General features: G+C 33.1%; 1 protein-coding gene across 1 annotated transcript; it reads right to left on the bottom strand.

Annotated features, from left to right (window-relative positions):
• On the bottom strand, positions 7,462-9,364 carry LOC107625905 (cytochrome P450 83B1). Its single transcript, XM_016328636.2, has 2 exons — positions 8,429-9,364; positions 7,462-8,301 (listed from the first exon to the last, which is right to left on the bottom strand). The coding sequence occupies exons 1-2, from the start codon at positions 9,320-9,322 to the stop codon at positions 7,690-7,692; spliced, it is 1,506 nt and encodes a 501-aa protein (XP_016184122.1). The 5' UTR covers positions 9,323-9,364; the 3' UTR covers positions 7,462-7,689.

Raw genomic sequence — 11,233 nt, 5'->3', positions numbered from 1 at the left:
ATAGCGGCGGTTTTTAAAAATCACATCTAAAAGAAACATATTAGCGGTTGGCGCGGCGAAATATGGAAATGCTGCGATATTGAATTATTGACAGCATTTAACGGTGATTTGGGCTCAAACACTGCAAAAATGGAGGTTTAGCGGCGGTCTATTTTGCAGGAGATTCATGTGCAACCAATTCAACCATATTTAGCCGTGGTTTTAACCAAAGTGTCGCTAATTATGGACGTTTTGGGACAGTTAAACTTTAAACCACTACTAAATTAAAAGCTGCCTTTATTTCCGCTCTGCAAAAGTCAATAATTCAATCTGATTTTTTCTATCTTGCAATATTTTATGCAACTTTGAGATAGAATAATAAAATTTGCATTGTGATATAGGAGCATTTTAAGTATTTTTTTTAGGTAATTTTTAAAGAAAATTTATGACTTTTGTTTGGTAATTATATGATTTTTAAAGCTATTCTATTAGTATTTTGATTTTCTTGGTTTCATGATTTTTGTACAAAAATGTTAGAAAAAGAGAGGGAAAAGCACAAGGAGGAATTAAGAATTGAAGACAAATACAGAGAAAATTCATGGATGCTGTCAACCCTGACCTTTTCACACTCCAACGAGCATACTGAGCTACAGAGGTCCAAATGACGCAGTTCTAGTGGTATTAGAAAGCCAACTTCCAGAGCTTTCCAACAATATATAATAGTCTATGATTACTCTTTGAACTCACGACGCTAAATGCCATGAAAGTGGCGCTAAATGCCAGTCCGCATCCCAGCACCACTACCCTTTGGGTGTCTCGGCACTAAATGCCAGACTCGCAGTGAAGGTAATAAATTTGCATCAGAAATGGCGCCAAACACCACCCAAGTGGCGCTAAATGCCAGCGATCCAGCCCAAGCCCAATTTCACACTAATATAAAAGAGGCAACGCACAACTCACTCACCCCGACTCATGTTTTTTATTCATTCTCTCTTTTAGTTTTAGGTTTTACACATTAGATTAGGATTTTGATTTTTCTGCACTATGGGGCAACTAAACCTCCTTAGACTAGAGGACTATTATAGGATCTTTACACTTGACAAAGCCTTGAAGGAGCAACATGTAATGAAAAAAAAAAAGGTTGAAAGAGAAGTCAAAGGCTTTGAGTACCACTAACTAAGGATCCGAGTTAAGTACTTGTGGTGCTTATGTATCAAGCAAAAGGTTGAAAACAAAGCATTTAGAGTCACAGTTAAAAAGAAGAGAAAGCCAAAGGCTCTGAGTACCAATAATGGAAAATGTTAAAAGGACATGGTAAGCTCAAAGAGCTCCCCAATCAAGTACTTGTGGTATTTTTGTGTCGAGCAAAACTTGAGACAAAACATTTAGAGTCATGGTTAGGCTCAAGGTGCAAAGCACCCAATAAAAATAAATTTTGGAAGAAAAGTAAATAGGCTTGCTTCAAGGTGATGATTCAAGGAAGGATTCTATAATCTAATCCGGACAAAGACCGTGAGAGATTATAACTAATTGTGTTGAATTGTGCATAAGTGAAACGGCTAATCAAACTTATTTGGATTACAACCATTCACTCTTGTATTTTAAGGTTGAAAAGTTTGATGACAAACTCATGATTCTTTGCTTGCTTGAGGACAAGTAAGAGCTTAATTTTGGTGTTTTGATGTATGAGCATCTTAAGTACTTTTCTTGGGCAATTCTTATAGAAAATTTATGACTTTTGCTTAGTAAATATATGATTTTCAAGGCTATTCTATTAGTACTTTGATTTTCTTAGTTTCATGATTCTTGTAGAAAAATGTTAGAAAAAGAGAAGCAAATCACAAGGAGGAATCAAGAATTGAAGACAAGTGTAGAGAGAATTCGTGGACGGTGTCAACCCTAACCTCTTCACACTCCAATGAGCATAACTTGAGTTGCAAATGTCCAAATGATACAATTTTAGTGGCATTAGAAAGCCAACTTTTAGGGCTTTCCAACGATATATAATAGTCTATGATTACTCTCTGAAATCATGGTGCTAAATTCCGTCAAAGTGGGGCTAAACGCCAATCCACGTCCCAGCATTGCTACCCTTTGGGTGTCTCGGTGCTAAACGCCAAGAAACCGGCACTAAACACTGGACTCACAGCAAAGGTGATAAATTTGCATCATAATTGGTGCCAAATGCCACCCAAGTGGTGCTACGTGCCGGCAACCCAGCCGAAGCCCAATTTCATGCTAATATAAAGGAAGCAACGCGCAGCTCACTCACCCTGACTTCCGTTTTTATTATTCATTCTCTCTTTTAGTTTTAGGTTTTACACATTAGATTAGGATTTCAATTTTTCTGCACTATGGGTAACTAAACCTCCATTGTTAAGGTTAAGAGCTCTATTTATTTTGATGGATCAATATTATTGTTCTTCTACTTTTTATTAATGCATTGATTTCTATTTAAGAATTAGTTTTGTTCTTCATCCTAAGGATTAGAGCATATTGAAAAATAACCCTAATCTAAATTGAATCCCTTTGAATATTGGAAAAGTTAAATCATTAGAATTAAAGCTTGAAATCCTTTTTTGATAATTTTTCAATTATCTGGATTTAATGTGATATGTGACATATTATTGGATTATTTTTGGGTTCTTAAGAATTGTGTGGTCTTTAAACCAGAGTTCGAACTTAATCTTTTAATACAATTAATTGATCAAGAAATTGATGGTTAATTAAGTTAGAAGAGATTGAATTGCCAAGGAATTGGAGTTCAATTACTTAGGATTTGCCATGAATTATATCTTTGCGTGATCAAAGTAGATAGTAATAATTGTTAATTCTAAAATTTAAATATCTCTAGCACTTTGACTATCTTTATTATAACACTCTAAATATCAAAATGTCACGTTTCCGGCTGCGCTACTCTGATAGCTTGGGTATTACGACAACTCTTAAAATATTTAATACTAAGATATGAGCCTGTTTAAAACTTAAACCGAATTTTTCAAATCATACATCCATATTTACAATACAAATTACAATCCTTACAGAGAATACATACATACATATTATTACTTTACAGGCATTACATAATCAATTTCCTATCCCTCTTATAGAAACTTGTAAAGATAAAGGCGAGGGAAAAAGTAACTAATACAACCCAAAACATCGTTTAAAACAGAAAAGGAATAAATAAGCTTTTCTGAACTTCGTTGTCCAAAACCTGAAAAAGAAAAGACTTGTAGGGGAGTGAGAACATCGTCCTTGAAAGGGTTCTCAGTAGAGGGTTTTGAGAATTGTTATAAGAAGATATTTTTTAACGAAAACTATTTTCAAGTTCAGTAGTTTATCGTTGTCTTGTGAATCTATTCAATATCGACATATAATTAAATCCGAAATTCCAACACCCATATCTTAATTACAGAAAAGTTTCATTCTTTATAAATAGACATAACATTCAATATAAATACCAAGGGATCAATCAATCCAAACTCACCAATCACGGCCTCCAGGCCAATATACAATCAAATCTCGGCCTCTGTCCCAACAAAACTCATCACCGCTATCATCAACCTACCACCAATACTTAAAACAGAAATCAGTCACAAGCACAAACAAACACAAGGCAAACACACTCAAAGAACAATTATAACAAATATCACTGTTACCAGTTAAGAATAACTTATCAGATAGGCAAACCAAAATAATTTAAGCACACCCAAACAATGGCAAACAAATGCAGTATGATTCATGCCTGTCCTACTGGCCGTGAGCTCACATGTCGGTTACTTTGCCAGAGCCGACACATCCGGTAGCTAACCCAGATATCGTCCTCTTGAAAACCGGTGGGCGGTACACCACCACAAACCCCACCTGGTGGGCGGTACACCACCATGAACCCCACCATTGCGAGCGGTACACCACCACGAACCTCGCAAGATCTTCAATTGGAAAACAACACGCACATGTGGGCAGTAAACCACCACAAACCCCACAAAGCATTCACTTTTAAAAACATGTGGGCGGTACACCACCACGAACCCCACACAACATCCTCTTTTAGAAACATGTGGGCGATACACCACCACGAACCCTACATACATCTCGACACTGGGAAAGCGGTAAACCACCACGAACCTTGCCAGGTCAAAGCTCAAAACTATTTCATTTTTATTTGAAAACCAACATCACTCCTTATAATCTTTTCCAAAACCACCTTACTTAAAACAAGTTTTTCTTTCATACAATATCCAATTCTTACTTAACCAAGATTTTTTTTTCTTTCAAACCAACTTCAAGACCATTTCAGATTAAAACCTCTTTCAAAATACTAAGAGAATCATCTATTAATTAAACCTCATGGCGGGGTCTCAAGACTTTAGGGAGGATGACAACCAATCTCGTACTTTAAAATTATTAAACTCCTTGAATCATAATTCTTTAAAATGTAGTTCTTTAATCAAACTCAACACATAAAGCTTTTCTTAACAAATTAAACTCAAAACATAAAGCCTTTCTTAATAAGTCAAAACTCAAAATATAATCTTTTCTTAATAAATCACATTCAAAACATGAAGTTTTCCTTAATAATTCAAACCTAAACATAAATCTTTTCTTAATAAATCAAATCCAAGGCATAACCCTATTTATTAATAGTTCGAACTCAACATAAATCTTTTCTCAATAAAGTTCAAAACATAATTCTTTCATTAATAAATCAAACTTAAAGCATGGTTCTTTCTGTAATAAATCAAAATAAAATAATATGATTCTTAAATCAAATTTTATTTTTAAGTAGTGCTTCAAACAAACTCTCAGAGTTTTATAAAATTTCGACAGCACCTCTCCTAAAACTCGGACTTTGCCACCCTTTCTGGGTCCCAACCAAACTAAACTAAACGTCTGTCAATCATTCAAATCACTTTCAAATTCTCAAAATCTTTTCGATAGATCAACAAAATCCATTCCCAGTATCTCAAATCATTTCAAACGCCAATTCATTTTCAATATCAAATTAAACTCCAAACCAAGAAAATCATTTTACATAGTATTTAATCAAACCAACTTTCGAACTCAATAATCAGAAACAGCCCCAGCCCAATCATCATCATAATAACCTTAATCCAAGTATAAAACTTGACTAAATATCTTCAATTAATCGATAAACCATTCAAACTCGCATTTACATTCATTCAAGTCAACTCAGTTCAATTCATAAGACTTACGAAATCATAAAAACATATTTTTTATATTAATATCAACTTAAAATTATTCTCGATAGTAAATTGAGTTTAGAAAATTGCCCCTAACTCGATAAGTTGAAACCATAGCCCAAACGCCTCACAGAATTCCTTTCGTCTCGACCCGAAACCAACGGCAGCTTCAAATAACAGCCTCGCGCACTTTTGCAACAGCATAAATAGATTTAAAACACAACATGCAACCTTGGTTACTAACTCCTAATACATCAATATCACAAGACTTTATTACATGGAACAGAACACTAACGCGGGAGTTTTTGAAACGTAAATACATACTCACTGTAACAACAAAACGAAACAGCAACGGTCTCTGAACCGGCTTGGCGGCAGCCCCGGCAGCCACCTTAAGCAGCAACAGCGACCAGACTCTGGTGACGGCAACTGAAATCAACATGCAACGACAATAAAACTCCCGGAATCTCAAAAGAAACAAAAACCAAATTCGAAACCCTTATAGGCGGTGGATCTCAGTGGCAGAAGAGGCGTTCCCCGCGGCAGAGGCTCGGCCAGAAGCTTCGGCAGCGGCAGATCTGGCAGCGGTCTAGACGAAGATGGCGACGGTGACGCCACACGCGCGTCCCCTCTCTCCTCGCGAACTCTCTCTCTCTCTCTCTCCTTGGCTTCAATGGCGACGACGAGTTGGACTAGACGGACCGACGGCGACGGGCCAGGCATGCGTCTCCTCTCCCCGTAGCTGAGCTCCCTCGCGCGCGCTCTTCCTTTCTCTTCCCTCTGCTCTTCGCGCTCTCTCCTTCGCGATGGTGCAGCTGGAGACGAACTGGAGCACGAACGGCGGCGACGAGGTTGACGGCGGCGACGTGAGTAGCAGGGCACCATGGCGGTTCTCTCCTCGGCGCCCTTCCTGCCTCTGGATCTCCCTCTTCTCTCTTCCCTTTCACCCTCTTCTTCCTTCTTTCTTTGAGTTTTCCCCTCAGATCTCTTTTCTTTCTTTTTCTGAAGTTGCTAGGGTTTCTTAGGGAAAGGGAGAAAATTATGGGTTAATTAGGGTTTGTATATGGGATTAGGAATTTTAGGGTTTAATTTGAAAACTAATTGAATTCTTAAAATTACTTTAAAATACTATTGGTTGTATTAAATTGCTATTTGGTTTTTTTACTTAAATACTCTAATTGAAATATAATACAGTATAATTAATTTTCTTTAGTAACAAAACATAAAGTATTTAATTATAAAGATATTATCATATAAAAAAATTTACTATTCTATAAATACTAATTTTATAATTTAAATATCCAAACTTTATTGTTTTTGAATTTCTAAGACGTTAAATAGTAAATAGGAAGATAATCCAAAATTATAGAGTTGGGATAAAAACTTTAATTTATTTCAAATTCAATTAATTAAAACTACCTTTAATTATCTTTAATAAAATGATTTTCGAACTTAAAACTATAAGTAAATAAATATATAATTTAAAATTAGTTCATAATAACTTTTCAAAAATTTTAGATCTTACATTTATCATATTATTTTATTAACCAATTTTACTTTGTTCTTGTTTAAATGTCCTGCTTTCATATTATTTATTATTGAAATTCTTATTTTTTATTGTCTGACTAGAATAATCAATTGATCATTGTTTGTTTAATCTGTTAATCTTTGTAGAAATGATAACCCACTTTCATAGTATTATTTGATACAATTCGATACACTTACGAATAGTTTGTGATGTGAAAATTTCACATGACATTATGTGTTTATTTTTAAAAATATCATAATGAATGCAATATAATAGGAATACGTTCATAAGTAAATTCTTTAATATGGTGCTAATTTAATATTGCCTATAATAAAATTAGAAATTTTGTTTAATTTGTCTCCAATATTTCATATTTACTGATATATCATGTGTCTGGTACATCAATTATTTATATTATATGTCATTAATAAAATAAACATTGTCCCCATTTAATTGTTAGTGTTTCACGTATATGTTATAAGGACAAAATATTTAGAAGGGGTATTTAAATTCAAATGGAAAAAATCTTTTGGGAATCAATCTCGGTGTAATTTTCAATAAACAAAAAAAGGATAAAAAAATTAATTGAACTCAATAAACAAAAAGACGAAAATTAATCAAATTCAATTACTACAAAATTTATGATCCATCTCACTTTGAGAAAATTATTACATTAAAATAATTATTATTCTTTGAGCCAAAAAGACCTCATACATAACTCCTTTCAATAAAAATGAAAAAGAAAACAGCATGAGTAATAATCTCACTATTCAAATAAATTTACTGGTGCAAACAAATTAAACTCTAAACGGAAGTTATACAAACGGATGCTAGAAACCATAAGAAACATGCTTTGACACATCTCAAAGGATGATAGAGCTCCACCAGCACCAATAAACAATTTAGTGGCGGTTAAAAACTGACACAAAACCCCTATGAAATTGCCACTATCTCTTGCTATGTAGTGAGATATCATTACCCCTTCATAGTTTTGGCAATAAGGTAAAGAGGATTCTTCTTATGTTGAGCCAACCCTGGCAAAGCTTCAACATCAACATCTTCATTTTTAACCCCTTCAGGAAGTTCCCAATCAAAGGAATAAAGAAGATTAGCAAGGATAATGTCAAGTGATGCAGTTGCCATATGCATACCTGGACAAATTCTACGACCTGCACCAAATGGAATTAGCTCAAAATCTTGACCCTTAAAATCAATTGAACTTCCCAAGAATCTCTCAGGATAAAACTCTTCTGGATTTTCCCATGCTTCAGAGTCTCTATGAATAGTCCATGCATTTATATAAACTATAGTCTTAGCTGGAATTTCGTAGCCATATATAATGCACTTTTCAGTTGTTTCTTTTGGCATAAGTAATGGTCCTGGTAGGTATAATCTTAATGTTTCTTTCATCACAGCTTTAAAATAGATACACTTTTGAATATCTTCTTCTTCTAAGAAATCTTTTTGACCTCCAAAGTTTCTAACTTCATCTTGAACTTTCTTCATTATTCTTGGATTTTTCATGAGTGCTGTCATAGCCCAAACTGTTGTGGCTGCAGTTGTATCTGTTGCTGCTACAAGTATGTCCTATATAAAAAACATTTAATAAAGAAAAGCATTTTTAAGTCAATTTTTATTTTGTTAATAAATGAATCCATGGACCATGGCCTCAATATAAATAAAAAATTACTGTAAAGAAAAAGAGTGTACTAACCATTAATATTGCTTTGATGTGATCATAAGTGAGATCAAAGGAAAACGAACGTTGTTTCTTCAATTGAAGCAAGACATCAACAATATCCTCTTCCTCTGAAGTGTCTTTATTAGGATCTATGTGTTCATCAATAACTTCTTGGTAGAACTCATCCAACTCCTTGAAAATTCTATCAAGACGGGCATGAAGTCCTTTGAGTCTATCAATCCAACCCAAGAAAGGTATATAATCCGAAACAAAGAGAGTAGTCATCATGGCTTGGAAATCATTGAACAAACTATGGAACTTACTCCTTTCAACACCTTCATCTTCATACCTTCTCCCAAAGGCAATCCTACATATAAGAGTGCTTGATAGAGTCATCAATGCCTCACTCAAATTTGTCACTGTTTTTGATGAAGCATGGCTTGATATTTTCTTGATCAATTGCTTGACCTCAAATTCTCTTATTGAGGAAAAGCTTGAGACACGCTTAGCACTAAGGAGATGAGAAACACATGTTTTTCTAATCTCTCTCCAATAATCATTATATTGGGAAAAGAATATCTCCAATCCATTGTAGGACAATTTTTGCTGACTAATTAAGATTGGTCTTCCAGCAAATTCACGGTCATGAATTTTCAATGCTTCTTTGGCCAACTTAGGGGATGAAATAACAATTGCTTTCCTTAGACCTAATTGAAGGGAGAATATAGGGCCATATTTCTTTGAGAGTTCAAATAGTTGAAGATAAAGGGAAGTAGTATCTAGTTGGTGAAGATTTCCAATTATTGGAAGTCCTCTAGGACCTGGTGGAAAGTCTTTTTTCTTGTTATGTGTTTGTTTTTGAAAAAGGAAGAAAAGAAAGGGCAAAGGAAGCGTTAGGAACAGAAGTAAGATAAGTGGTGACACCATTTTGGCCCGTGACTAATTATATGGTCATGAAAAGTTTTTGACTTATATATTGATGCTTTCTTGTCCGAGTGCTAAGATATTTATAGGTTGGAATTGAAGTACTACTATTTGATTTTTATCAAGGATTGTGAAAAATTTAAATGTTTGATAATAAAAAAAATTAATCAAAAATAATTAAAATTTGTCTTATTTAATATTTATTAATGTTAATAATATTTAATAGATGTTAAATAAGATATGTTCTAATTTTTTTTGTCTTGTTAATATTATTGTTGTAAATAATAAGTTGAATTTATCCAATTAATTCGTCAAACTCACCATAAAAAATAGATTTAGTTGAAATTTTAAGTCCGTCAAACCATAAAAAATTTTAAAGTTATACTATCAAATTTACGAATTTTGGTGGGATAGAGCGAGCCTACCAATTTGGCGCCCGTGTGTTTTTTTTTAGAAAAGATAAATGAATACCATAAAAGTATGTGTTAATACTTTCTTGCTTAGTGTTTAGATATTTATTGACCGACAATATTATTATTTATTTGGACCTCAAATTTAAATGACTTATGATGAATATATGATAACGATTTTAAATCGTTGTCTATTTAGTTATAATTTTAAATTGTTTTTTAAAAATTGTTATAAAACCTATTGTTTATGACAGTAATAATGATATGTTTTTTTGTCGATACTTTAGGTAAAAAACCATTATCTATTGACATTAGTAAGGTCGCATATATAACAGATCAAAAACTGTTGTCAAAACATTACCTAAAATTTTAGAAATGATTTTTCGATTTATAATAACAATTTTCAACCATTGCAAAAAATTTTATTTATTGTAGTTTTAAATTTCTCAAAGCCAAACTCAGGGTTCTTTTTTCAAAGTCGCCCTTCAGTTGAAGAGGAATATTAGGAGATAGTCTCTCTTATCTCTCTCTCTTCTATTTTAGTGTAATGGTGGTAACTTTAGTTAGTTAGTTAGTTCTGTTACTCTCTTTTGTACATTTGTCACCGACCTTGCACGTATAAAAGAGCAGGTCTTTCCTTCATTGTAGAATAATTTTCAACAATCGTAATATTCAGTTTTAGTTCTTTTCTCTTCGAAAATTCTAGAGCACTCTTTCTTCAGTTTCTTGCATGCTATCATCTCTAACACGGCTCATTATGTAATAATTTCTTTTCTGTTTGCACAAATTTTTTACATAGGTTTTTTTCTCATTTGTATTATTTTTTTAGGAATATACAGAATCGAATTTTAGATCTTTATTTTTTTCAAAAGTTATATTATAAAATTTTTTCTTAAGAAATAAAATAATTGAATACCCAAATTCATCCAATAATAAAATAATATTTTCTTTAGAAAAGAAAATTCACAATAAATTTTAAGTTTGACTAAATATTTTCGTCCTAATAAACTACTACATATTTTAGGTTTGATTTTTACGTTTTTCTACAAGATTTAAAATATTTGGTATTGATCTCTGTCATTTGAGTTAAAACCATATGACAATTTGTTAGCATTTAAAATTGCCTTGTCATTTCCACATGGTCCATCCTCTAGTATTTCATAATTTCAACTATTTGTACGCAATGCTTTTCAATTATAATTCTATCAGTTATTCACATACATGAACGTTACTTCTCGGAACACATGACACTAGACATCTCCATAGATATAAATTAGATAAAACATTAACTCAGCATATCTCGTGGGTCACATAGATGCATCATGATTCACTTATCATCACTAGGGGTGGAAGTAGGCCAAACTACTTCGTAGATCATAAATTTGGATTTTTTATAAAATCTATTAGTTAAAAATATTAGATCATAAATTTTGAAAAAAAAGTTTACAAACTTCGTTAAATCAACTCGTCAAAAAATTTTTTTGTCAAAATAAATTATTGTCAG

Source organism: Arachis ipaensis, chromosome B02, assembly GCF_000816755.2.
Source record: "Arachis ipaensis cultivar K30076 chromosome B02, Araip1.1, whole genome shotgun sequence".
NCBI lineage: Eukaryota > Viridiplantae > Streptophyta > Magnoliopsida > Fabales > Fabaceae > Arachis > Arachis ipaensis.
Note: the sequence above shows the minus strand (reverse complement) of the source record. Positions and strands in the feature narration are given on the sequence as shown.

Bases quoted from the DNA above. Each gene is read 5' to 3' on its own strand.
- LOC107625905 (XM_016328636.2), bottom strand. From the start codon at position 9,322: ATGGTGTCACCACTTATCTTACTTCTGTTCCTAACGCTTCCTTTGCCC. The intron at 8,302-8,428 runs GTTAGTACACTC...TTTTTTATATAG, and splicing joins ACATCAAAGCAATATTAATG to GACATACTTGTAGCAGCAAC.